The 27,194-nt window shown below is 52.8% G+C and overlaps 2 protein-coding genes across 2 annotated transcripts in view; both read right to left on the reverse strand.

The window, feature by feature from the left end:
- Positions 1-27,194, reverse strand: part of CLIC2 (chloride intracellular channel 2) — a 52,043-nt gene that overhangs the window by 14,837 nt on the left and 10,012 nt on the right. The window lies entirely within an intron of this gene.
- LOC127542946 (polyadenylate-binding protein 1-like) lies at positions 3,244-6,887 on the reverse strand. Its single transcript, XM_051968896.1, is given in 2 exon segments — positions 3,244-5,539; positions 5,542-6,887. Coding segments are annotated over 2 exon segments (1,902 nt in total). The 5' UTR covers positions 6,719-6,887; the 3' UTR covers positions 3,244-4,814.

The following is a 27,194-nucleotide window of genomic DNA, read 5'->3' on the forward strand; positions in this document are numbered from 1 at the left end:
AGAAGGGGATCAATAGTGTGAAAAGCTGCAGAGAAGTCAAAAGGGAAAACTGAGAAAAGGTCATTAGCACATTAGCAACTGAGCTGATTAGTAACTGAAGAGAGCAGTTTGGGTTGAATGGTATGGGATGCCAAATGCCCAGGGTTTAGACCACTTTGCATCTTGCCTAGCTTTGGGGAGGCTTATTACCTAGTCATTTGTCAGCTGGACTTGATTGATGGGGTGACAACATTTGTCACAATACAATACAAATATTTGGTAGGCCCTACTGGGACAGTCCTGTTGGAAAGGAATTCGTGCTTGGCTAAATATTCTGCTGCATTTTATATGTCACGGAGGAGCCGAATGCTTCACTGGGAAGGGGGGACGTGGGATGGATGGCATGACCTCCAGTTCCACAAACCTACGTAGGCTCTGCCAGCCAGCCATTCTCTTACACATGTAGGGTATGTGTGTCCACACAAATTCATCTAGATGTGATTCAAAAGGAATCACTAATGGATATTTCTGGACTCTCCCTTCTCCAAGGGAGTTTTGCGAGCTGCCAAGCAGGGGGCAGGACATCGGGGCCATCAGGTCGACAGCTCTGCTCTCCCCAGAGAGAGAATGCCAGAGTAAAATGGTCTCTCTCCCCTACTTCCGTTATGTTGCTAGTATAGGGGAGAATTTTTTGGATGTGAAGTATGTTCCTGGCTGTTATCCCTTAATGAGAAGAAGTGTCCTAAATCAGAGGTGTCAGACACAAGGTCCATGGGCCAAATGTAGCCTGCACCACTCCCCAGTACAGCCTTAACCAGATTCAAATGAACTTGGGAACTAGTTTTAAAAATAAAAATATAATAAAACATAAATAACATTACATTTTAAAACTAAGTCGCTATGTGGCCCACAGGGATCTTTTTAAAAACCAAATTAGTGCCCTCCATTTCTATTTGAGTGTCCTAAGTTATATCTGAACACTTGACCCCCCCCCCCCCCGCCTTCCCAACGATGCTAGTCACACAAAGACCATTACATGGAGCAAAGAACAAATAAATACACTTCTCCAACCCAGTATTCGGAAAGGTCATACTAATTAGAATAAACCAGACGGTAAACGGAAAGAATGATTCCCATTGAGAATTAGAGTTCATCCCAGGGAGATTCCCTGGCTGGTCACTAATATACCCCGTTAGTGCTGGGAATAGGAACGTGATTGAGGCCCAGCTTCTTTTCCTCCAGATGCCCGTCTCTGCAGAGTACATGTGGAAGTACATGGGACCCATCTTGAAGCTGGAAGCCAGAAGGACAAGCTCACTCTCAACCACTCTGCAGGTGACCCTCATGTTGTCTTCCCTGACAGGATGTAAGCTCTTTGAGAAAAGGGACTTTCTTGGATAAATGCGTCTCGATTGATTGATCATTGAGTAGTTAAACAGCTTTTCCTTGCATACCATAGCATCGTCAATTTAGGGCCGAAAGACCTAAGTAGTGACCCCAACCCCCTGCTGTGTAGGTCAGGGACCTGGGGCCCAGAGCACCAAAGTGGCTCTCCCGAGAATGTGCAGGTGGGAAGTAGCAGAGCTAGGATCCGAATTCAGGTCCTCTGGCTATAAAGGCAGGTCTTTTTCTATTGCATCAAGCTATCTTCCAATGTGTAACTATATCTTTCAATAAACAGCACTGGAATATGTGACCCGGTAGGCTTTTCTTCTTATTTCCCTCATAGATCATAGAGCCATTCACCCAGAAATCTTTTGCTATGAAATAGTGGGAAGCAAATAGGGGAGACCAGTTACCTTTCCCATCTCTAAAATTAGTACCTTGAACCCCAAACCTTCTTCCCATATTCTTCTTCTAAGGTGATTCTATTTCCATGCATTAATACATACTCTTCCCTCAGTCTCTGGCCCACCCCTCCACATACCCAAATGTCTTCGTTCCTCCTCCCTCCAAATACCACACTTGGTTGAAAACATAGCACAGAGTCGCCTTTCCAGTCAGGGGGCCAACTTTAATTTGGTCTTTGTAATCGTTGGCTAGTCCTTCTGAAATCTCTCGTTGACTGCCTGGCACATCATCCAGTCGTAGCTACTGAGCTGTCGCCAAACTTCTCTGCTGAATCACCTAATCACTTCCCCATCTCCATTGATGTCTGCCGGCCTTGAGCTTTACCGACAGATTCCCAGAGATCTTGAGCTCACACAGTTCCCAGGACCTAGGGGTCTTTAGTTTCCCCCTCATTTTTCACATCCTTATTCCCTTCTACCTACACTAGGAGGAACCTTTTCTTAAAAACAACAACAACAACAACAACAACAACAACACCAATAGCAACAGCAACAGCAACAGCAACAGCAACCACAACAATAGCAGCAACAACACCACACCAAGCCCTGCACTTAATGCCACTTCCCCCTCTTGCTATGGTTCTATTCTTTCACCTTATGAAAATGGCATCCCCTTTCTTGGTCTGTAAGAAGAGAAAATTATAAGGAGAAAAAAATTGCCTCAAATCTCATTTCCCAGAGCTTAACACCTACTGTTAAAGAGAATGGCAGGTTTGGGGCTACACCAGGAAGGAGCAGCAAATGGGAAGACATCAGACACAAAGGACACAAAAGCAGCTGGTGACACTAAAAGCATACAGCCATGCAAACGCTACAGGGTGACTCTGGGTACTTGGGCCAAGGTAGGCCTCTCTAGCTGATCTGGATACGATTCTACTCCAGCCCAAGATGGCAGCAGAAAAGTGGACGACGTGTGAGATGTGCTTGGTACGTTCAAAGGAAAACCCCTGTCCCATATTGCTTCTCCGGAGAGCCGAGATATCAGTAAGCTTCTGAAGCTGGAAGGTGAGCCCCGTTTTTTTTTTTTAATCTCTGGGAAAAGATAGGAAAAAACCAAGCAACATCTTTGTGGTATCGGACCATCTCACCCGGCATTCAGAGGCAGACCTAAACCAACAAAGCAGAACACTTCTACAGCGACCAAAGCGTGGGAGAATTTTGGCCATTTGTCACTTCCCAACCAGGATCCGTTCTAACGAAGGAGATGGCTGCTGAGAAAAGTGGAGTCTCCACAGATACCACACCATCCCCGAGGAGATCCCCTCCCTCCCCCGCCCCCATTGAGACTGGGCAAGCTAGTGCCCTCCTAACCACATTGGTGCCCTGAGGCCTAAGCAGAAGGCTCAGCCCAGGGAATTGCTAATGGGGGCATTAGTCTCCACTCTAGAACTGCGATCAAAATAAATTTACTCAGTGTTATTAAAAGGAAACAATTTAATAAAAACACACGCTGTTATTTGCCAGGACAGCAATGTTTGGTCAGAAGGAAATCCTGCAGAGCAGTGGGAACAATGCCAAATCTCAGGAACACCAACCCCATACAAGCTGTGCTTTTTCTGCCTCAGGACCAACCTCATCTGTAAAATGACCTGTCCCTTTAAAGAGAAAGCAGTATAGGTCCAGGAAGCATCAGATATTTCTCCCATCCCTGCTGATATTCAGGCCAAACCCACGTTTATCTATCGATCGGTGTTTTGGAGAATCACAGTGTAGACAATAGTTCCATACTATTCTGTTTCATGAAGCATCTTTGTTTTGAGTTTGTCTTCCCGTGCAGCACCCCTCCTCCCCAGTTTGTTATGGTGGAAAATAAGCACTGGTGGGGCCTCCCAGACCACATTTTCCAACAGACACAGAGCTGAGGTACACCTCAAACCTCAGTTTCACTTTCAGGGGCCCACATTTGAAGAGAGCCTGGGCTATATCAGCAACCTTCAACGGAACTCCTTCCCAAACCCTGGTCCCTTGTCACTACTTGCCAATTCTTCTTTTAATCTTTCATTGATTGCCTGGCACACTACCCTAGTGGTTACTGGACGATTGCCAACCCTCTCTTCTCTGAGTCCCTAATGTCTTCACCCTCTCATCCTTCCTCTGCCATCTAGACTCAGGCTTTACTGAGAGGTTCTCAGGAACTTGGACCTTACACATTCTACTCTTCCTGTCATATCTTCAGTTTACCTTTCTTCTCTACCTTATTCCCTTCCAGCTAAAAACATTCAAATCTCTCCTCCACTGGAAAAACAGGACAAAACAAAAAACCCAAACCAAAAAAAAAAAAAAAAAAAAAAAAGCACCAACCCACAATAAATTCTGCACTTGATGCTCTAGTCCCCTTTTTGCTATGGAATTATATGTGGGGTAGGGGGGGGACTAATTGGCACTTGGTTTTTTTTTTTTTTTTTACTGTTTAAGGTATTTTTTATTACAGCAAGAATTTTATAATTCAAATTACGTCTCCTTGCTCAGCTCTCAATTCTGTTATTTAAAACAGTGGTGATATTCTGAGCTTTTCTACAATAAAGATTTACAAAGTTAAAGACAGGAATGCTTCAGTTCCTCAGCTGTCATATGAGCTGGAGGAGGAAAGGACAAACCCCTCCAAGTATCTTTGCCAAGAAAACCCCAAACGGGGTCACAAAGAGTCGGACACGACTGATACGACGGAACAACAACAACTGTGCTGAAAATTCCCCACCCCCACCCCCCCACCCCATCTATTCAACATTAATTTGTTTTTGTATTTTACTCTTTTTTGGGTTTCTTTTCTTTCCTTTTCCTTTCCTTTCTTTTCTTTTTTCTTTTTTTTTTTGGCTTTTAAATCAATAAGTAATCTAGGACTAGCATTAAGTTTGCTAGGCCTGGCATTTGTTGGTACATCAAGTTCAAAGTTTCCTTTCCATTTTTTTCCCTTAGTTTGCAATGTTTTTGTTTACACAACAGCCATTTTTCTTCAAAGAAGCAGACGGTCCCTCATCTTTTCTTTTAGACAGCAGGCACGTCGGGAGCACTGTTGACCGCTTTCTGGGCGGCCTCTTTCGCCTGGTGAGCTTGCAGCACCGCCACCGCTTCGTCGACCTTAGAACGCAGAGACTCCGGGGACTCGAGCATGTGGAGAAGCTCCGAGTTGTCGATCTCTAGCAACATGCCAGTGATCTTGCCCGCCAGGGTCGGGTGCATGGCCTGGATGAGCGGGAACAGCCGCTCTCCCAGCATCTGCTTCTGCTCCTGTGGAGGGGCGGCGGCCAGCATGGACGCCGTGAGAGGCTCCTGACCTTGCACGTGGACGGCGGGCTGCTGCAGAGTCACCTGAGGCGGCGCGTTCAGGTGCTGTTGGGGATTGCGCACGCCAGCGGAGTACTTGTACTGGGGCGCGGAACGCACGGGCGGAGTCCCCGCCGCGGCGGCCCCGGCGGCCGCACGGGGGCCCATGCTCTGCGAGGCCGCGTTGGAGACCCGGGAGGACACCGCCCTTGGCACCTGCGAGGAAGATGGCCTCATGGTGCCGAACGGGGGCCTGGGGGCCGCCGGCCGGATGGCCCCGGGCATGTTTTGGAACGGATGAGGCCTGGCGCCCTGGGCCGTCCACCGGGGACTGGGTCTGAGAGGGGCGATCTGGCCGGGGGGGTAGTAGGCGGGGCGGTTCTGCGCCTGGGGGATGGCCGCCATGAAGTAGCCCGAGGGAGGCTGGTAAGGGTTGATCACCGGTTGGGCACGGCGCGGACGCTGGCCATCCTCTGCATGTACTGGTTCGTGAGGTGGGCCTGCCGCTCCTCTTTGCGCTGGGCCAAGGCGATGTACAGGGGCTTGGTGGCCACGATCCGGCCGTTCATCTCCGTGACGGCTTTGGTGGCCTCCTCGGGGGAGGAGAAGCACACGAAGCCGAAGCCTTTGCTGCGGCCCCCTTCCATCATCACCTTGGCGCTGGTGATGGTCCCGAAGGGGGAGAACTCTTTGCGCAGGCGCTCGTCGTCGATGCCGTCGTCCAGATTCTTCACGTACAGGTTCACTCCCTGGTACCTGGTGATCCGGTCCTGCTTCATCTGCTCAAACTTGCGCTTGAGCTCCGTCTGGCGCTCGACCTTTTTCTGAGCCCGGCCCACATAGATCTTCTTCCCGTTCAGCTCCTTGCCGTTCATCTCCTCCACGGCCTTCTGCGCGTCCTCGTGCCTCTCGAAGTTCACGAAGCCGAAGCCTTTGGACGTGCCGCTGTCGTCCGTCATGACTTTGACGCTGAGAGAGGGCCCGAACTTACCGAAGAGCCTCTTGAGCCTCAGGTCGTCCATGTTCTCCCCGAAGTTCTTGATGTAAACGTTGGTGAACTCTTTGGCCCTGGCCCCCAGCTCGGCCTCCCTCTCCTTGCGGGACTTGAAGCGGCCCACGAAGACCTTGCGGTCGTTCAGGAGCATGCCGTTCATCTTGTCGATGGCCCTCTCGGCCGCCTCCCGGGTCTCGAAGTGCACGAACCCGTAGCCCTTGGACCCGTTCTCGTCACACACCACCTTGCAGGACAGGATGTTGCCGAAGGCGGAGAAGGTATCGAACAGAGCCTTGTTGTCGATGGACTTGTCCAGGTTTTTGATGAAGATGTTGCCCACGCCGCTTTTGCGGAGGGAGGGGTCCCTCTGGGACCACATGATGCGCACCGGCTTGCCCTTGATGACATCGAAATTCATGGTCTCCAGGGCTCTCTCGGCATCCGCCGGCTGCTGGAAGTTGACATAGGCGTAGCCCAGGGAGCGCCTGGTGATCATGTCCCTGCAGACGCGGATGGAGAGGATGGGCCCGGCCGGGCTGAACTTCTCGTACAGCATCGCCTCGCTCACCTCGGGGTGCAGGTCCCCCACGTACAGCGAGGCCGTGGGGTAGCTGGGGGCGCTGGGGTGCATCTCGCCGCCCGCCGCCGCCGCCCGAGGAGGAGGAGGAGGAGGAGAAAGAGGAGGGGGAGGAGGAGGAAAAGCAGGAGCTGCAGCGAGAGCAGAAGGAAGACGAGAAGGAAGAGGGGGAGGAGGGCCACAGGCTGCTACTGCCGCTGCCGCCGCCGCTGCCGCCGTTGCCACCGCCGCTGCCGCCGCCGCCGCCGCCGCCGCCGCCGCCGCCGCGAGGTCTCCGGCAAGAGGGAAGGAACGGCTGGGGGGCCCCGCAGTCTGGAGCCGGGGTGGGGGTTGGGCGGGGGAGGCCAGGGGGAGGGAGGGGAGAGAGGGCGAGCGCGGAGGGACAAAAATCTCCGGGAATCGAAAACCGCTCCACGGCGGCGGCGCGGCGGCGGCCGAGGGAGGGGGCGGCGGCCGAGGGAGGGAGAGAGCGAGGGGGCGGTGACGGGCCAGGGGCGCGCGCCGAGCCCGGGAGCGGGGAGGTGGTGGCGGTCCTGGCGGGCCGGCCGAGCCCCGCTCCCCTTCCCCTTCCCCTTCCCCGCCTCCTCGAGATGGATTCTTAGGAGAGGAGGACCGTGAAGGAGGGGCTGCGGGAGCGGGGGGCTCGAGGGGTGATACGGGGGCGGGGGGAGAAGAGAACCGCCGAGAGATTCGGCCATTTCTTTGTCTGCAGCGGGCGGAGGGGGCTCGGACCCGAGCGCGCGCTTTCGCGCTCACCCGCCGAGCTCCGCCGGCGGCCCCGGGGACTCAGGGTTCTGGGGCGCCCGGATCGATTCCCCGACTCAACGATGATCGGGATGGGGGGGCGGGGTGCAGCCTCCCGAGGCCCGCGCCCGAGACCCGAACCCAGCCTCTGGCCCGCCGGGTGAGCCGGGCCACGTCACCCGGCCACCGCCTGCCTCATTTTCCTCGAGCGTGAAACGGGGGAGAATGAGGGTCCCCCCCCTCCCAGGATCGGGGAGAAAAGAGCCGTAAAGCGCTCGCTGCTTGGCACATAGTAGGTACTGTCCAAAATGCCTGTTTCCTCCCTCCCTTCCTCTGCTCCTCGCTCCTCTCCTCCCTTCTTTCCCTTTCCTTCCTCCCTCCTCTTCCCTTCCCTGCCTCCCTCCCTTCCTTCCAGCTACGTAGGCAAGTCCCTTAACCTCAGTTTGCTCCCCTGGAAAATGGGGGAAACCCTAGCATCTGCCTCCTCGGATTGTTATGTAGAACAAAAGGCGTAGAACTATGCAGATCTTAAAGCCCCACACAAACTGTTGCTCGCCAGACTGACCCCAGCCCTTTTGGGGCTTTCTTCACAAAGATACCGGAGCGGTTTAATATTTCCATCGCCATTGAACAGATGAGAAAACTGAGGCAAACAGGGGAAAGGGACCGAGTCAGGGACGCACAGCTAGTCTGAGATAGATTTGAACCGAGAAAGGGGAGCCTCCCCGAGTCCGGGCACGTCATTGTCCACAGTGGGACCCTTTAACTGCCCACATCCAGAGCCCTTCTTCCCTGTCATCCCCGCCCCCCTCCCCTGCTCGGCATTCCCCGGAGGCAGATTTGTAATTTTGCCATCCGGGCACCTGTGGACACAGAACGCCTTGCCTAGGACTGCAGGTTTAAGAGCAAACTGCTTAATTATTCAGAATGTCATGGGGTTCCAGGGTTACCATGGGATAGGGTAGCCACAACTGACCGTCTCCCGGGACCTGTAGTCCAGAAACCATCCTTCAGACATAGGTGTGAAGTCTCCAGGGGGGGGAAGGAAGGATAGGTTTGCTGCCCTCTTCCATCATGTTTTAGAGGGGGCATGAGGCCCTCTGGTATGGCATCTGCTCAGCCCATAGTGAGGAGAAGAGAAGGACTAGCTAGACTGCCCCCATTACCCGCCGCCCGCGCTAGGATACCTCTGGTCCAACCGGATGCTGTTCGGGGTGCTCTAGGCGGTGGAGGGGATGGAGGGGGCATGATGCTCCCCCCGGGGGAACAGGCTGGGGGGCCTCCGGGTCTCCAGAACCTTTTCCTTGCAGGCTTGGTTGGTGGAGGGGAAGAGGTGGCTGAGGCAATGCCCCCTCCCATGGTCTATCCCAGGTGGCCCCAGGGCTTCGAGGAGGACCACAATGCCATGATCGGGGCTGGAGACGGAGGAGATAGAATGGCGACACATTTGAGGAGATCCCGGATTCTCCCCGATCGGCTTCATGGACCTTTACTGGGTGCAGGAGATGGAAGACCTGAAGTTTTTGCCCATCCACGACGGTCCCACGGCCTCGCACACGGTCTCCATAGAGATCACCCCGTGAGTCACCCCCGAAGGCCCCGGACCATCCCGGAGAATCTGCTGGCGGCTTTGGTCAGGGTTGCCGAAGGAAGATCTGGCGCTGTGGCCCACCCCAGGAGGCCTCACACCCTCCCCGAGAGCCTCCTGGCCGCTCTGAGTAGGGAAGACGAGGGAGCCGCCCTGCTGTCGCAAGCCAGACCAGCTCGGATCCTGCCCCAGAGCCGGGGCCCCCGGGGCGGTGCCCGGGGCGGCGCCCGGGGCCTGGGCCATGGAGCGGCTTGAGAGGATCAGCCCTCCGATGTGCCCCCGGGGTCACTGTGATTGGGGTCTTGGAGACCCCCTGCCCTTATCCCCTTACTCTTTAGTGGGTGGCCTCGAGGCTTACTTTAACGGCCTCCAGTGCAGAGTCCAGCAGGGGAGGGCTGGAGCATCTGAAAGGTCACTTTCAAATGGGGAGGGCATAGTTTTATAAAATAAATATTACTTTAATAACTAAAAATAAAAAGTTCTACCCCAACAAAAAAGGGGGGGAAAGGTTGCTCGGATTATTATTGCCATCTCACCCTCCTCGGCCTGTCCCCAGCCCCCGGCTCCTTGCGTGCCCTGGGCCCTGGCTTTCTGTCACTTGATCTCCCTGCCCTCTGCAGCCCCCTGCCACCACCCCCTCCTTTCCCCTGGGCTTCCAGTCTCTGTCACTTGCTGTCCCTGGGTGGTGGTCTCTGCCCTTGATCTCCCTGGCCCCTGCCACCTCTTACTCCCTTTCCTGGGCTCTACATCTCTGCCCCCGCTCACCATGGGGTTCTCCCTGCCCCTGATCTCTCTGGGGAGAGTCTGTCCCTCATCTCTCTGCCCCTTTCCACCAACTCCTCCCTTCCCCTGGGCTCCAGGTCACTGCAGCCTGATTTCCCTATCCCCGCTACCCTTAATCTCCCTGGGGGGTCTCTGCCCCCGACCTTCCTGCCCCCTGCAGCCCCCTCTCATCCTCTTTCCCTTGGGCTCCCGACATGTCACCTGGTATCCCTGGGGGGTCTCTGCCCCTGACCTTCCTGCCCCCTGCAGCCCCCTCTCATCCTCTTTCCCTTGGGCTCCCGACATGTCACCTGGGATCCCTGGGGGGTCTCTGCCCCTGACCTTCCTGCCCCCTGCAGCCCCCTCTCATCCTCTTTCCCTTGGGCTCCCGACATGTCACCTGGGATCCCTGGGGGGTCTCTGCCCCTGACCTTCCTGCCCCCTGCAGCCCCCTCTCATCCTCTTTCCCTTGGGCTCCCGACACGTCACCTGGGATCCCTGGGGGGGTCTCTGCCCCTGATCACCACGGGGGCGCCCCCTTGCCCCTGATCTCCCTGCCCCTGCCACCTCTTACTCCCTTCCCTTGGACTTTCTATCTCTGCCCCTGATCTATGTGGGGTCTGTCCCTGATCTCCTTGCAGCCCTTATCATCTTCTCTTCCTTTCTCTTGGGTTCCCAAAATCTGTTACCTGCTATCCCTGGGGGGGGGTGTCTCTGCCTCTGATCACTATGGGTGGCCCTCTTACCCCTGATCTCCTCACCCCTTGGCTAACCCTGCCACCTCCTCCTTCCCCTGGGATCTGGATCTCTCCCCCTAGTCTCCCTGGGGGGTTTCTGCCTCTGATCTCCCTGCTTCCTGCTGCTCCATATAAACTCAGAGTCTCTTTCCAGAGGCTTCACATCTGCCCCTGATCTCCCTGTTCTTAGCTGCTCCTGCCCCCTCCTGCTCCCTTTCCCTGGGCTCCAGATCTCCCTGCCTCTTACTGTCCCTTCCATTTCTCTTCTCCCTGATCTCTGGGGATTTTTCACCCTCATCTTCCTGCAGCTAACTGCCTCCTGCCACTTTTTTTCTTTCTCTGGGACTCCAGATCTCTCTCCATGCTCTGCCTGTGTGTTTGTCCCCGATCTCCCCAGACAGGGGAGTTGTTTCTTCCCCCGATCTCCCCACCGCCTCTCCTCAGCCTTCCCTTCCCTTCCCCTGAGCTCCAGGTTTCTTCCTCCGAACTCCCCGTGGCTCTTTGCCCCTTATCCCTCTGAAGCCAACCAGCTCTACCACCTCTTATTCCTTTTCATTGGACTCCAGGTCTCTCTTGTGGACTTCTGCAATAGATCTCCATCTGGGGGGGGGGGGCTATTCCCTTGACCTCCATGGGGAGTCTCTGCCCTGACCTCCATGGGGGGGCTCCCCACCTCTGACCCTGATCTCCATGGGGGGCCTCTGACCCTGACCTCCATGGGGGGGGCCCTCTGACCCTGACCTCCATGGGGGTGTTTGATCCTGTTCTCCATGGGGGGCCTCTGCCCTGATCTCCATGGGGAGTCTCTGCCCTGACCTCCATGGGGGGGCTCCGCACCTCTGACCCTGATCTCCATGGGGGGCCTCTGACCCTGACCTCCATGGGGGGGCCCTCTGACCCTGACCTCCATGGGGGTGTTTGATCCTGATCTCCATGGGGGGCCTCTGACCCTGACCTCCATGGGGGACCTCTGTCACTGACCTCCATGGGGGGGGGCCTCTAACCCTGATCTCCATAGGGGGGGTGGGCTCTGACCCTGATCTCCATGGAGGATCTCTGATCCTGACCTCCATGGGGAGTCTCTGACCCTATCTCCATGGAGAGGTCTCTTGCCCCCTTTTCTTCCTTGCATACTTCTGTTCCCTCCCTCCCTCCCTCCTGATCTTTGCGCCCACATTTCCCCGAGAATCTTTGCCCCACATCTCCGCACATCCTGCAGCCCCCTTCCACCTTCTCTTCTCTTCCCTGGGAATACAGCTCTCTATTCCTCATCTGTTCCTGCATCTCCATGGAGGGTCTTTGCCCGGATCACTGTGAGGGGTATCTGCCCCGTTCTTCACTGGGGGTCTCAGCCCCAAGGGATGTTTTACCCAAATCTCCATGTGTGGTTTCTGCCTCAAGTCTCCATAATGAGTCTCTGTCCCTGGGGCGTCTCTGAACCTTATCTTCATGGCTTTCTTTGATCTTGATCTCCATGGGGGGGGGGTCCTGTGTCCTTGATTGCTATCAGGGGTCTCTGCCTCTGGCCTCCCTGGGTGTTTCTGACTGTTGGGTGTCAGAGGCCCTGATATCCATGGGGGGGGGGTCTCCCATTGATTTCCATCTCTGATCCTGATCTTCATGAAAGGTCTCTGACCTTTAGCTCCATGGGGAATCCCTAACTGTGATCTCCTGGAGGGTCTCTACCCCTAGAGTTATTTGTTCTGAATCTCCACGGGAGAAGTCTCTGCCATAGAGGGTCTCTTTCCCTGGGGGAAATTTCCAGGGGGGATCTCTCACTCTGACCCTCATAATGGTTCTCTGATCCTGATTGCCATGTGGGGTCTCTCACTCTGATCTCTGGTCTCTGTCATTGATTTCTGTGGGGGGGGTCTCCCTTTGATCTCCATGGAAGGTCTTTGCTATACTTGGGGGGAATCTCTGATCTTGATTTCCATTAGGTGAGTCTATGCTCTGTTCTGTATGGGGGATCTCTACCCCTAGGGAATCTTTGACCCAGATCTCCATGGGGGGGGGTCTCTGTGATCTATGGGCAATCTTTTCCCTAGGGATCTTTGACTCAGTTCTCCATGGGGCTTCTCTGCCCTAATCTTCACGGGGGGGGTCTCTACCTCTAGTGTCCATGTGGGTTGCTGACTCTTGGGGGTCTCTGATTATGATCTCCATGGCATTTCTTGACTCCTACCGATCTGCCTAGGGTTCTTTGACCTGGATCTCCATGGGGGGCTCCTCCTGAACTCCATGAGGGGTCTCCCCCTGAACTCCATGAGTGATACCTGAAGTTGATCTCCATGTGAGATCTGCCTGTTATCTCCATGGGGTGTCTCACCCCTGATATCCATGGAGGGTTTCTGACACTGATCCCCATGGGAGTCTCTTCCCCCGATCTCCAAAAAGGCTCCCTTTCCCTGGGGGTCTTTTACCCTGATATCCATGGTACATCTCTCATCCTGATCTCCATAATGGCTCTCTAATACTGATATTGGGGTCTCTGAGCCTGATCTCTGGTCTCTCTCACTGAGCTTTCTACTCTTGATCTCCATGGGGGTTCTCCCTATAATCTCCGTGGAAGTTCTTTGCCCCAGATGTCCATGGGGGGAACCTCTGCAGTCTCCATGGGGGTCTCTGCCTCGGATCTCCGTGGAAGTCTCTGACTCAGGGGGTCTCTGACACTGCTCTCCATGGCATTCCCTTGATCTCCATAGGGGTTCTCTACCCTAGGAAATTTTGCGGTGATCTCCGGAGGCATCTCTGACACTGATCTCCATGGAAATCTTCCTCGGATCTCCAGGAGGCATCTCTGACACTGATCTCCATGGAAATCTTCCTCGGATCTCCAGGAGGCATCTCTGACACTGATCTCCATGGAAATCTTCCTCGGATCTCCAGGAGGAGGTCTCTGCCCTAATAAGCTTGCTAAATTTTCTTCCTTACAGATTTCTGTTCCCTTTATCATGACGTCCTGATTCCCCCCCCATATTTTCCTGAAAATCTGCCCCACATCTCCACACAACCTGCTGCCCACATCTACCTCCTCTTCTCTTCCCTGGCTATACAACTCTCTATGCCTCATCTATTCCTGGATCTCACCCCATCATCTCCATGGGGGGTCTGCCTGTTATCCCCATGGGGGAGGGTCTCTGCCTGAATTCCATGAGAGGTCTCTGACTCTAATTTCCATAGAGGATCTGCCTGTTATCTCCATGGGGTGCCACTCTGTGATCTCCATGGAGGGCCGCCCTGTGAGCTCCATGGAGAGTATCTGACCCTTATCTCCATGGGGGGTGCCTGTGCTCTCTAAGGTGGTTCTCCTGATCTGCACGGGGGCTTTTGATGCAGATCTCCGCGGGGTATCACTAACCCTGTTGTCCATGAGGGATCTCTGCCCCTAGGGATATTTGACCCCGATCTCCATGGGGAGTTTCTGCCCCTGATCTCCATGGAGTGATCTCTGCCCAAATAACCTTGCCAACTTTTCTTCCTTGCACATTTCTCTTCCCTTCCTGATGACCTCCTGATCTTTCCTCCATATTTCCCTGCAAACTTTTGCCCCATATCTCCATATACCCTACTGCCACTTTCTCTTCTCTTCCTTGGGTCTACCTCTATCTATCACTCATGTCTTCCTCAAGCTCACCCCGGGATCTCCACAGGGGAGATCTCAATGGGTGGGAGTCTCTGCCCTGACCTCCATAGGGGTTCTCTGACCCTGATCTCTATGGGGGGGACTCCACCTTTGATTTGTATGGGGGTATTTGCCCCTGATTTCCATGGAGTTCTCTGACCTTGATCTCTGTGGGAAGTCTCTTCTCCAATCTTCATTGAAGGCCTCTCCCCTAGGGATATTTTACCTGGATCTCCATGGGGGGGCAGGGGGGCGGGGGGCTCTGCCCCTGATGTCCATGGGCTATCTCCCACACAGCTAGCTCTATGTGAGGAAACTCTGCCCCTGTCTACATAAAGAATTTCTTTCCCTTGGTTGTCATGGAACCTGATCTCCTTGGAGGTATCTGATCTTCATTTCCATGTGGACTCTCGGCCCTGATCTTCACTGAAGGACTCTACCCCTTGGGATCTTGGACCCTGTCTTCCTGTAGGGTTTGCCTTTGATCTCCACTGGGTTCTGTCTCTGATCTCCATTGGGAGTCTCCACCTCATCTCCATGTAGGTCTCTGACCCTAATCTCCATGGGAAGGCTTTGACCCAGATCTCTGTGGGAGTTTTCTCACTCCTATCTCCATGGGGGGACTGCCAAGGATCTTGTTGGGGGGTCTGCCACTAAATGCCATGGGATGGCTCTGATCTTGACCTCCACAGGGGTCTCCCTTGATTTCCATTGGAGGGTATCTACTTCTGATGTCCATGGAGTGTCTCCCTGTGATTTTAATATGGTGTTTCTGACCCAGATCTCAATAGGGGATCTCTCAACTTGATTTCCATGGAGGGGTCTGCCTGTGATCCCCATGGGGGTTTCTTCTGATGTCCATGGGCATTCTTTATCTGGATCTCCATGGTGTGTCTCTACTTGTGATCTCTGTGGGGGGTCTGTGCTCCACATCTCTATGGAGGGGTCTCTTGCCCCAATCTTCATGGGTAGACTGCCAGTGATATCTATGGGTGGGGTCTACCTCTGATCTCCATGGGGCATCTCCTTCTAATCTCCATAGGGGCCTTCCTAGTCTCCCAGGGGGATCTCCACCTAATCTCCATGATGGATCTCTGACCATGATTTCTAGGGGAGTCTCCTCCAGTTCTCCATGGAGGGGTCTGCCTCTTATCTCCATGGGGAGTCTGTCATGCTGATCTCCATGGGGGTCTACCTCTGATGTCCTTTTGGCACCTCCCCCAGATCTCCATTAAGGGTCTGCCCCTTATCTCCATGGAGGTCTACCTGTGATGTCCATGGTGGGGGAATGGAGGGGGATGTCAGTGATCTGGATCTCCATGGGGGAATCTCTGCTAATCATCTCTGTGGGAGTTCTATTCCTCTCATCTCCATGGATTTGTCTCTCCTCAAATACCCTTGCCAACTTTTCTTCCTTACACTTTTCTCTTCCCTTCCTTGTGACCTCCTCATCTGTTCCCCCATATTTCCTTGCAAACTTTTGGCCCACATCTCCATTCATCCTACTGCCCCCTTGCACCTTCTCTTCTCTCTCCCGGGTCTACCTCTATCACTCATATCTTCCTCGATCTCACCCCAGGATTTCCACGGGGGTCTACCTCTGATCTCCATGGGGAGTTTCTGACTCTGATCTCCATGAGGGGTCTGCCTTTGATTTTCATTATGGGTATTTGCCCCTGGCATCCATGGAGTTCTCTGATCTCCATCTCCATGGGGATTCTCTGCCGGGATCTTTATTGAGGGACTGTACCCATTGGGATATTTGCCAGGTCTTCATGGTGGTTCTACCTGTGATCTCCACGGGGGAGTGTGCCTCTGATCTTTATTGGGGGTCCTCTAGATCTCCATGGGGGAGGGGTCTTTGTCCCTGATTTCCATGGGGGTTTTTTGCCTTGGATCTCTATGTGGGGTTTACCTTTGATCTCTTTGGGAGTTGCCCCTTATCTCCATGGACTAGCTGTTTCTGATCTCCATGGGGTTCTTCCCTGATCTCAATGGGGGGCGTCTTTCACCCTTATCTCCATCGGTGGGACTGCTAGTGTTCTCCATGGGGGGTCTCTAACCCTGATTTCCAGAGTGTCTTTCCTTGATCTCCATTGGGGTATCTGCCTCGAATCTCCATGGGATGGCTCTGACTCTGACCTCCATGAGGTTCTCTCTCCTGATTTCCATTGGTGGGGTCTACTTCTGATGTCCATAGAGGGTCTCCCTCTGATCTTCTTATAAGGGTTTTTGACCTGGATCTCCACAGGGGGTCTCTAAACTTGATTTTCATGGAGGGATCTACTTGTGGTCTTCATTGGGGGCCTCTGACCCTGATCTCCATAGGAGGTCACCCTCTGATCTCCATGAAGGTTCTTGGACCCTGATCTACATGGTGTTCCTGTGATCTCTATGGGAGCTCTCTACCCCTAGGGATCTTTCACTCAGACTCCATGGGTGCTTCTCTGATTGTGATCTCTATGGGGATCTCTCCCCCCTAATCTCCATGGGTGGTCTTTGACCCAGATCTCTATGAGTGGTCATCCCCTTATTTCCATGGGGTAGATATCTGCCTCTGATCTCCATAAGTTTCTTGCCCTATATCAATGAGGGGCATCTCACCTTTATCTCTGGGAGGGACACCCAGTGACCTCTGTAGGGGCTCTGGCACTAGTCTCCATTCATGCTCTCTGACTTTGATTTCCAGAGGTATCTCCCCCTGATCTCCATGGGGGAGTCTGCCTCTAATCTGCATGGGGTGTCTCTTACATTGACCTTCATGGTGGTCTCCCTTGATTTCCATTGGGTGGTATTCCTCTGATGTCCATGGAGGATCTCCCTCTGAGCTTGATGAGGTGTTTCTAACTCAGATCTCAATAGGGGTCTCTAAACTTGATTTCCACCAATGAGTCACCCGTAGTCTCCATTGGTGGTCTTTATCAGAATCTCCATGGGAAGGCTCTACCCTTGATCTCATTGGGGATTGTATGCCCCACATCTCTATGGAGGGGACTCTCATCCCAGTCTTCATAGGTGGACTGTCAGTGATATCCACTGGGGTTGTACCTCTGATCTCCATGGGACATCTGATCTCCATAGGGGTCTTCCCAGTCTCCCAGGGGGATCTTCCACTAATTTCCATGAGGCATCTCTGACTATGATTTCTCAGGGAATCTCTTCCTGTTCTCCATAGAGGAGTCTACCTCTTATTTCCATGGGATAGCCCTGACATCTCCAGAGTGTCTACCTTTGATGTCCATGGGGCAGCTCTCCCTGATCCCTATGGGGGTGGGGTCTTCCCCCGATCTCCATAGGGGGACTCCACTGATCTTTAAGGGTGTCTACTTCTGCTGTCCATGAGGATCTCTGACCTGGATCTCCATGGAGGTATCTCCCAATGATCTCCATGGGGCATTATCTCCATGGAGATGGCTCTCCTCAAATAACCTTGCCACCTGTTTTTCTTTACACATTTCTCTTCCCTTCCTCAGACCTTCTGATTTCCCCCCCATATTTCTCAGAACATTTTTGTCCCACATCTCCCCACACATGGGTGCCCCCTTGCACCTTCTCTTCTTCCCAAAGTCTCACCTCTTTATCCCTCATGTGTTCCTCAATCTCATCCTGTGATCTCCATGTAGGGTCTGCCGCTGATGTCCACGGGATGTCTCTGCACCTGATCTCTATGGAGGGTCTGCATATGATCTCCCTGGGGGTCTCTACCTTTGATCTCCATGGGGAGACTGCCTGTGTTCTCCACGGGGCATATCCATCCATGAGGTGTCTCTGACCCTGATCACCATGGGGGTTCTAACTCATGTTCATGGGGGGTCCCCAATGAAGTCCGTGGAGAGTCTATGCTACTCATCTCCATGGATGTCTCTCTTCTCAAATACTCTTGCCAACTTTTCTTCCTTACACATTTCTGTTCCTTTCCTCATGATCGCCTGATCTTTCCCCCCATATTTCCCCGAACAGCTTTGCCCCACATCTCCCCACACTCTGCTGCTCCCTTCTACCTTCTCTTATCTTCCCTGGCTCTATTTCTCAGTATCCTTCATTTGGCCCTCGATCTCATCCCATGATCTCCATACAGGGTTTGACTCTGATCAATCTTGGGGTCTTCCCTGGTCTCCATGGAGGCATCTCTCCTTGATCTCCATGGGGTGTCTTTGAGCCAGATCTCTACGGGGGGTCTCTGAAACCTATCTCCATGGGGGATCTGCTGCTAACTGCCATGAGGGATCCTGTTCTTCAGGGGTGTCTTCCCCTGATCTACATGGGGGAGTCTGCCTCTAATCTCCATGGGTTAGTTCTTACTCTGACCTCCATAAGGGTCTCCCTTGAGTTCCCTTTGGGGTGTCTAACTCTGATTTCCATTCAAGTTCTCCCTCTGGTCTACATTTAGTGTTTCTGAGCTGGATCTCAATTAGGGGTCTCTAAACTTGATTTCCACGGAGTGGTCAGCCTTTGATCTCCGTGGCTGGTCTTTACCAGGCTCTCCATGGAGGAGTCTGTACCCCTTGATCTCCATGGGTAGTCTATACCCTATATCTCTATGGAGGAGTCTCTCATCCTAATCTTCATGGATGGATTGTCAGTGATATCCATGGGTGATCTATCTCTGATCTCCATGGGACATCTCCTCCTGATCTCCATAGGGATCTTCCCAGTCTCCCGGGGGATCTCCCACTAATCTACACGAGGGGTTTCTGACCGTGATTTTTTGGAGAGTCTCTCTCTGTTCTCCACATAAGGGTCTGCCCCTGATCTCCATGATCTCTGACCTTGATCTCCACTGGGGAGTCTCTTCCTTGACTTTCATTGAAGGTCTCTACCCCTACGTATATGTGACTGGGATGTCCATGGCAGGTCTGATGCACATGCGGTATCTCCCACACTGCTCTACGTGGGGAATCTCTGCCCCACTGTGCATGAAGAAGCTCTTTCCCTGGGTTGTAATGGACCCTGATCTCTTTGAAGGGGGCCTCTGACCTTCATCTCCATGAGGATTCTCTGCCCTGATCGTCATCGAGGGACTCAACCCCATGGGATATTTGACCCGGTCTTCTTGGGGTTCTTCTTGTGATCTCCATAGGGGATCTATCTCTGATCATTTTTGGGGGTCTTCACCTGATTTCCATAAGGGGGCACTGATCTTGATCTGCATGGTGGGGGTCTTTGACCTAGATCTCTATTGGGGGTCTCTCATCCCCCTATTTCCCTGGGGGGGAAAGTGCCAGTGAACTCCATGGGGGGTCTGCCACTAAACACCATGAAGGATCTCTGACCCTGATTTCCAAGGGGGTCTCCCCCTGATCTCTATGGGGGACTCTGCCTCTAATTCCCATGAGGTGGCTCTGACCTTGACCTCCAGATGGGTCTTCCTCGATTTCCATGGTGGGGGGTTTAATTCGGATGTCCACTGAGCATCTCCCTCTGCTCTTCATGTGATGTTTCTGTATTTCAATTAGGGGGACTATAAACATGATTTCCATGGAGAGATCTGCCTGTGATCTGTATGGGGGTCTACCTCTGTTCTTCATGGGGCATCTCCTCCTGATCTCCAATGGGGGTTCTTCCAAGTCTCCCAGGGGGATCTCCAAGTAATTTTCATGAGGTGTCTCTGACCCTGATCTCCATGGGGAGGACTGATGGTATTCCCGATGGTGGGGACTTCCCTGATCTCCATGGGGGAGGGGTCTTTGACCTGGATCTCCATGGGATCTCTTTTCCATGGGGAGTCACAGACCCTGATTTTTAGGGGGATCTCCCCCTGATCTATATAAAGGGTCTACCTCCTCTCATGGAGTTCTTTGACTCTGATCTCCATGGGAGTCTCCCCCTGAACTCCATGTGAGTGCCTCTGTCCCTGATGTCAATGGGGGTTTTCTTAACATGATTTCCGTGGGGAGGGGTCTGTGTTTGATCTCCAGAGTGGGTCTTCTCTGATCTCCATGGCATGTCTTTGACCCTGACATCCATAACGTGTTCTGCATGTGGTCTCTAAGGGGACGGGTGTGGACTTATCACCATGGCGGCTCTGCTTGTGATCTCATGGGGGTATTCTCCTCATCTCCAGGGGAGGTCTTTGACCTGCATCTCCATGGAAGGCTCTCTGCCCAAATAACTGCCAATTTTTCTTTTTTCCACATTTCCCTTCCCTTCCTCGAGAACTCCAACTTTCCCCCCATATTTTCTTGACAACTTTTGCCCCACATCTCCATACTCCCTACTGCCTCCTTGCACCTTCTCTTTTCTTCCCTGGGTCTATCGCTGTCTATCATTCATGTCTTCCTGGATCTCACCCCAGGAATTCCACAGAGGTCTGTTTCTGATCTCCATGGGGAATTCTGCCTCTAATCTCCATGGGGTGGCTCTGAGGTCGACCTCCATAGGGGTCTCCCTCGATTTCGATGGAAACGTCTACCTCTCATGCCATTGAGTATCTCCCTCTGTTATTCATGTGGTGATTCTGACCCAGGTCTCAATAGGAGGTCTATAAACTTGATTTCCATGGAGGGGTCTGCCTGTGATCTCCATTGGGGTCTACACTGATCTCTATGGGTGGTCTTTACCGGGATCTCCATGGGGCATGTTCTCCTGATTTCTATAGAGGTCTTCCTAGCCTCCCAGGAGGATCTCCCACTAATTCCCATGAGGCATCTGTGACCATGATTTCTTGGGGAGTATCTCCTGTTCTCCATGGTGGGGACTGCCTCTTATCTCCATGGGGTGTCTCTGATTCTGATCTCCATGGGGTCTACCTCTGATGCCCATGGGGCATCACCCCCTGATCTCCTTGGGGTTCTAGTGATGATGTCCCTGGGGGGTCCCTGACCCAGGTGTCCATGGGGGCTCTCTCCCGGTCATCTCTGGGGAGGGTCTATTCCCCTCATCTCCATGGAGGTATCTGTTCAAATAAGCTTGCCCACTTTTTTTTTTACACATTTCTCTTCCCTTCTTGAATCTTTTGATCTTTTCCCCTATATTTTCCTGAACATCTTTGCCCCACATCTCCACATATCCTGCTTCCGCTTTTCACCTTCTTTTGTCTTCTCTGGGTCTGCAGCTCTCTATCTCTCAGGTCTCCTTCAATCTCATCCCATGATCTCCATGAGGAGTCTGCCTCTTATCTACATGGGGTGTGTCTGCCCTGATCTCTGTGGGGCGTCTCTGACCCTGATTTTTATACGTGGTCAGCATTTGATTTTCATGGGGGGTAGTCGCCTCTGAGTCTCATGGGGAGTCTCTAACCCTGATGTCCAGGGGATTTCTCTATACCTGACCTTTATAATGGTCTCCACTCTTAATCTTCATGGCTGGTCACTAACCTTGATCTCCATGGTGGGGGGGTCTCTAAACCTGATCTACATAGGGGGTCTCAAACCCTAAGGATATTTGACCCTTGTGTCCATGTGGGGTTTCTGCCCCAATCTCCTTAAAATACCTCTGACACAGCTCTCCATGTGGTGTCTCTACCCTGGTCTACAGAACAGGTCTCTTTCTCAGAGTGATCTAGGACCCTAATGTCCATGGCTGGTCTGTAGCATAGGGATCTTTAACCCAGATCTCCACTGAGGGGGGTCACTGCCTTTAATCTTCATGGGGGTCTCCAACACAGCCCTCCATGGGCAATCTCTGTCCCTGTCTCCATAGGGGGTCTGACTCTAGGGGGTCTCTGACCCTGATTTCAATGCATTCTTTGATCTGCAAGGGGCATTTCTGACTGATCTCAATGGGGTGTTGCCCACTGAATTCCATGGGGAGTCTCTGCCCCTGAATTCCATGGAGGTCTCTCTGCCTCCCATCCCCATGGGGGTCTCTGTTGCTGATTCCATGGGGGCTCTGTGCCTCCGATGTCCATGTGCAGTCTCTGCCCCTGATGTCCTTGGTGGGGTTTCTGCCACAAAAATTCTGCCACCTTCTCCTCCTTCCATGTTTCTCTTGTCTTCCTGGTGACCTGATCTTTTCCCCCCTATTTTTCTGTGAATCTTTGCCCTCACCTCCACACACATTTGCTTCCACCTTCTCTTCTTTCCCCTTGGACTTCAGCTCTCTGTCCTTCATCTCTGTCAATTTCGCCCCATGAGCATGCTCTCCATGTGAGTCTGCCCTGTTCTCCATAGGGAATCTCTGACCCTGATCTCCTAGGGGGGTCCACCTTCGATTTGCATGAGGGGTACTTGCCCCTGGTCTTCATGGAGTTCTCTGGCCGTGATCTCCATGGCTTGTCTCCCCATGATCCCCATGAGGAAATCTCTTCCCCATTCTCCATGGGTGGTCTCTACCATAGGGATCTTTGCCTTGCATCTCCATGGGGGGTGGTCTCTTCCCCAATCTCCATGGGTGGTCTCTACCATAGGGATCTTTGATACATATCTTCTGATCTTTATGGGAGGGGGCCTTCCTCTCATCTCCATGGGGATCTCTGCCTCTGATTTCCATTGAAGTTCTTAGCCCCTGATATCCATGGCGGGGGTCTGTGACCCTGAACTCCATTGGCTTCTGCTTGTGATCTCCACAAGTGGTTGATCTCTGGTTTCCCTGAAGGTTTTGTCTCTGGTCTCCATTTGGGGTTTCTCCCCCCCATTTCCGTAGGGGGCCTCTTACCCTGATCTTCATCGGGGTCTCTCCTTTGATCTCCATCTCCATAGGTGGTCTTTACCAAGGTCCACATGGGGGTTCTCTACAGTTGATCTTTGTGGGTAGTCAATACACTGCATCACTATGGAGGGGTCTCTCACCCCAATCTTCATGGGTGGACTGCAGTGATATTCATGGTGGGTCTACCTCTGATCTCCATTGAGGGTCTCTTTCTGACCTCCATAGGGAGGCTCTGACCCTGATTTCCATGAGGGTCTTTGACCCGGATCTCTATGGGGGTCTCTCACCTCCTATCTCCCTTGGGGGACTGCCAGTTTACTCCATGTGGGGGTCTGCCACTAAATGCCATCAGGGATTTCTGACCCTGATTTCCAGGGGAATCTCCCCCTCCTCTGCCTCTAATCCCCGTGGAATAGCTCTGAACTTGACTTACAAAAGGGTCTCCCTTGATTTTCATGGGGGGGTCTCCTTATGATATCCATTAAGGATCTCCCTCTACTCTTCATGTGATGGTTCTGACCCAGATCTCTACCGGGGGGTCTATAAACTTGATTTCTATGAAGGGTTCTGACTGATTTTCATGGCGTTTTCCCCTGATCTTCATGGATGGTCTTTACCAGGATCTCCATGGGGGGGATTCTCTACTTCTCATCTTTATGGGTGGTCTATGCCTTGCATTTCTATGGAGGAGTCTCTCACCCCAATCTTCATGGGGGGACTGCCAGTGATATCCATGGAGGGGAGTCTACCTCTGACCTCCATGAGGCATCTCCTCCTGATCTCCATAGGGGTCTTCCCAGTCTGCCATGGGCATCTCCCACTAATTTCCATGAAGCGTCCCTGACCACGATTTCTCAGCGAGTCTCCTCCTGTTCTCCATGGTGGGGTTGGCCTCTTATATATATGGGGAATCTCCAACCCTGATGTCCATGGGAGTCTACCTCTAATGTCCATGTGGCATCTCCCACTGATCTCCATGGGGTGGACTGATGATGTCCATGGGGGTCCCTGAACAAGAGCTTCTCTCCTCAGTGATCTCCGTGGGGGTCTATGACCCTCATTTTCATGGAGGTGTCTCATCAGATAATCTGACTGACTTTTTTTCCTCACACATTTCTCTTCACTTCCTTGAATGGCCTGATCTTTCTTTCCCCCCATCTTTGCCCCACATCTCCACACATTCTGCTTCCTTCGTTCCTCTTCGCTTCTCTTCCCTGGGCCCACTGCTCTCTATCCTTCATGTGTCCTGATGTCCATGTGGGATCTGAGTGTAATCTCTGTGGGGGTCTATTTCTCATCTCTATGGGATGTCTCCCCTGATGTCCATGGGGTCTCTATGCCCGATCTTTATGACAGTCTCTGTCCTTAACCTCCATGGCTGGTCACTGACCTTGACCTCCATGGGGTAGAGGTAGCTCTAAACCTGATCTACATAGGGGTCTCCAACCCTAAGGACATTTGACCCTGGTCTACATAATGGGTTGCTTCCCCTGGGTGGTATAGGACCCTGATCTCCATGGGGGGGTCTTTGACCTTGATCTCCATGGGTTTCTGCTGTGATCTCCATGTGAGATCCACCTCTGATCTCCATGGGGGATCTCCCTCTGATCTCCTTGGGGTCTATCCCTGATCTCCATGGAAGTTCTTTGATCCGGATCTCCCTGGGGGGAGGGGATCTGTCCCTGATCATCATCGAAGGTCTATGCCCCACATTTCTATGGAGGACTCTGCCCCAATAACCTTGCCAACTTTTCTTCCTTTCACATTTCTCTTCCCCTCCTGGTGACCTCCTTATCTTTTCCCTCACATTTCCCTGAACATCTTTGGCCCGCATCTCCTCACATACTGCTGCCCCTTTCCACTTTCTCTTTTCTTCCCTGGCTCTACAGCTCTCTATCCCTCATGTCTTTCTCAATGTCATGGGGAGTCCGCCTCTTATCTTCATGGGGGGGGATCTCTGCCCTGATCTCCTTGGGAGGTCTCTGACTGTCATTTGCATGGGGGGTATTTACCCCTGATCTCCATAGGTGAGTCTCTCTGTAAACTTCATGGGGAGTCTCCCCCTGATCTCCACGTGATGTCTCTGTCCTTGGTCTCAATGTAGTGTCTCTTTTCTGTTTTCCATGAGGGCCTCTGATTCTGGGGGGTTTCTGACCCTGATCTCTAGTGAACTTTGACCCTGATCCCAATATCCATGGGGGGTGTCCCTCTGATCTCCATGTAGGGTCTCCCCCTGATCCCTATGGAGAGTCTCTGCCCTTGATCTCCATGGGTGGTCTCTACCATAGGGACTCCATAGAGATCTGGGTCGTCTCTGACCCTGCTCTTCATGGGAGGGAGTCTTCCTCTAATCAACACTGATCTCCATGAGAGAGGCTCCTTGTCTTCATAGGGGGTCTCTGACTTTGGAGGCCTTTTGTCCCTGATCTCCGTGGGGGATGGCTGAGACTGCTCTCCATGATAGGTCTCCACCTGAGCTACATGGAGGGTCTCTGACCGTGATCTGGACAGAAAGTTTGCTTAGGACCTCCAAGGGAGGCTACCTCTGATCTGCATGGAAGGCCTTTGCCTCTGATATCTATGGGGGATCTTTGATCTTGATCTCCTTGACCAAAGACAAAGAAAGATCTTTGCCTGTAATCTCAGCTGGGGGGTAACTGCTTGTGTTTTCCATGGAGGGTGGGTCATCCCTGATCTCCATTGGGGTCTCTGCCTGATCTCCATGTGAGTGTCTCTGTCTTTGATTTCTATGGGGGTTTTTTCCTAAATTTGATTTCCGTGGCGGGGTCTATGTTTGTTCTCCATGGTGGGGATTCCCTGATTTCCATGGCATGTATTTGACCTGCCATCCTCAGTGCGGTCTACATGTGATCGCCATAGGGGGAGGGGGAGGTCTGCTCTTATCTCCATGGGAACTCTGTTTGTGATCTCATGCGGGCATTCTCCCGATCTCCATGGCAAGGCCTTTGACGCAGATGATTCTCTCACCCCCTATTTCTCTTTAGCGAACTGCCAGTGACCTCCATGGGGGGGCGTCTGCCACTAACTGCCATGAGGGATCTCTAACCCTGATTTCCAGGAGGGTCTCCCCCTGATCTCCATGGAGGAGTCTTCCTCTAAATCTCCATAGGAGTCTCCCTTGATTTCCATGGGGAAGTCTACCTCTGATGTCCATTGTCTCCCTCTGCTATTCATGTGGTGATTCTGACCTGGATCTCAATAGGGAATCTGTAAACTTGATTTCCATGGAGGGGTCTCCTGTGATCTCCATGGGGGCTTCCCTTGAACTCCATGGGCGGTCTTTACCAGGATCTCTGTATGGGATCTCTACTTCTGATCTATATGGGTGGTGTAGACCCTGCATCTCTATGGAGGGGTCTCTCACCCCAATCTTCATGGAGGGACTGTCAGTGATATCCAAGGTGGGGAGTCTACCTCTGGTCTCCATGAGGCATCTCCTGCTCTCCCTAGCAGTCTTGCCAGCCTCCCAGCGGGATCTCTCATTAATTTCCATGAGACATCTCTGACCATGATTTCTTAGGGAGTCTCCTGTTCTCCATGGTGGGGTCGACCTCTTATCTCTATAGGGAATCTCTGACCCTGATCTTCATTGAGGGTCTCTTCTTCTAGGGATATTTCCGATGGGTCTCCATGGGCGGTCTCTGCCCTTAGTCTACATAATGGGTCTCTTTACTAGGGTAGTATTGAACCTTAATGACGATTGGGAGTCTCTGACTCTGATCTCCATGGCGTTCCTTTGAACTCTATGGTGGGGGGGGGTCTCTACCCCTAGGAATTTTTTACTTGATCTCCATGGGGCATCTCTGACCCTGGTCTCCATGGGGAGGTCTACCTCTGACCTCCACAGGGTGTCTCCCCCTGATATCCATAGGGGGGCCCTCCCAGATTCCCATGTTGGGTCTCTGATCCCAATCTCCTTGGGGGGGTTGCCTTTGATCTCCCTGGTGGGTTTACCTGTACTCTCCATGGGAGGTCTCCTCCTGAGCTTCATGGGGGGAGTCTGTATGCCTGATGTCCTTGGAGGGGTGTCTCTGCCCTTAATCTCCATGGTGAGTCACTGACCTTGATCTCCATGGAAGGTCTCTGCCCCTGATCTCCATAGGGGGTTTTTGTTCCTGATCTCCATGGGGAAAATCTATGACCTTGATCTCCATGGGGGGCCTCTTCCCCATTCTCCACAGGTGGTCTCTGTCATAGGGATGTTTGACCCGGATCTCCTTGGGGCATCTCTGACCCCAATCTTTATGGGGGACCCCATGGCAGGGTCTCTGCTCCTTGTCTTCATAGGAGGGCTCTGTCTCCGGAGGCTCTTTATCCCTGAGCTCCCTAGGTGTTATCTCTCTGTTCTCCATGGGGGGGGGTCCCTGCACCTAATCTCCATGGGGGGGTTTGACTCTGATTTCCATTGAAGGTCTTAGCCCCTGATCTCCATAGCTGGCCTGTAGCATAGGGATTTTTAACCCA

This window comes from Antechinus flavipes, chromosome X, assembly GCF_016432865.1.
Source record: "Antechinus flavipes isolate AdamAnt ecotype Samford, QLD, Australia chromosome X, AdamAnt_v2, whole genome shotgun sequence".
Classification (NCBI taxonomy): Eukaryota; Metazoa; Chordata; class Mammalia; order Dasyuromorphia; family Dasyuridae; genus Antechinus; species Antechinus flavipes.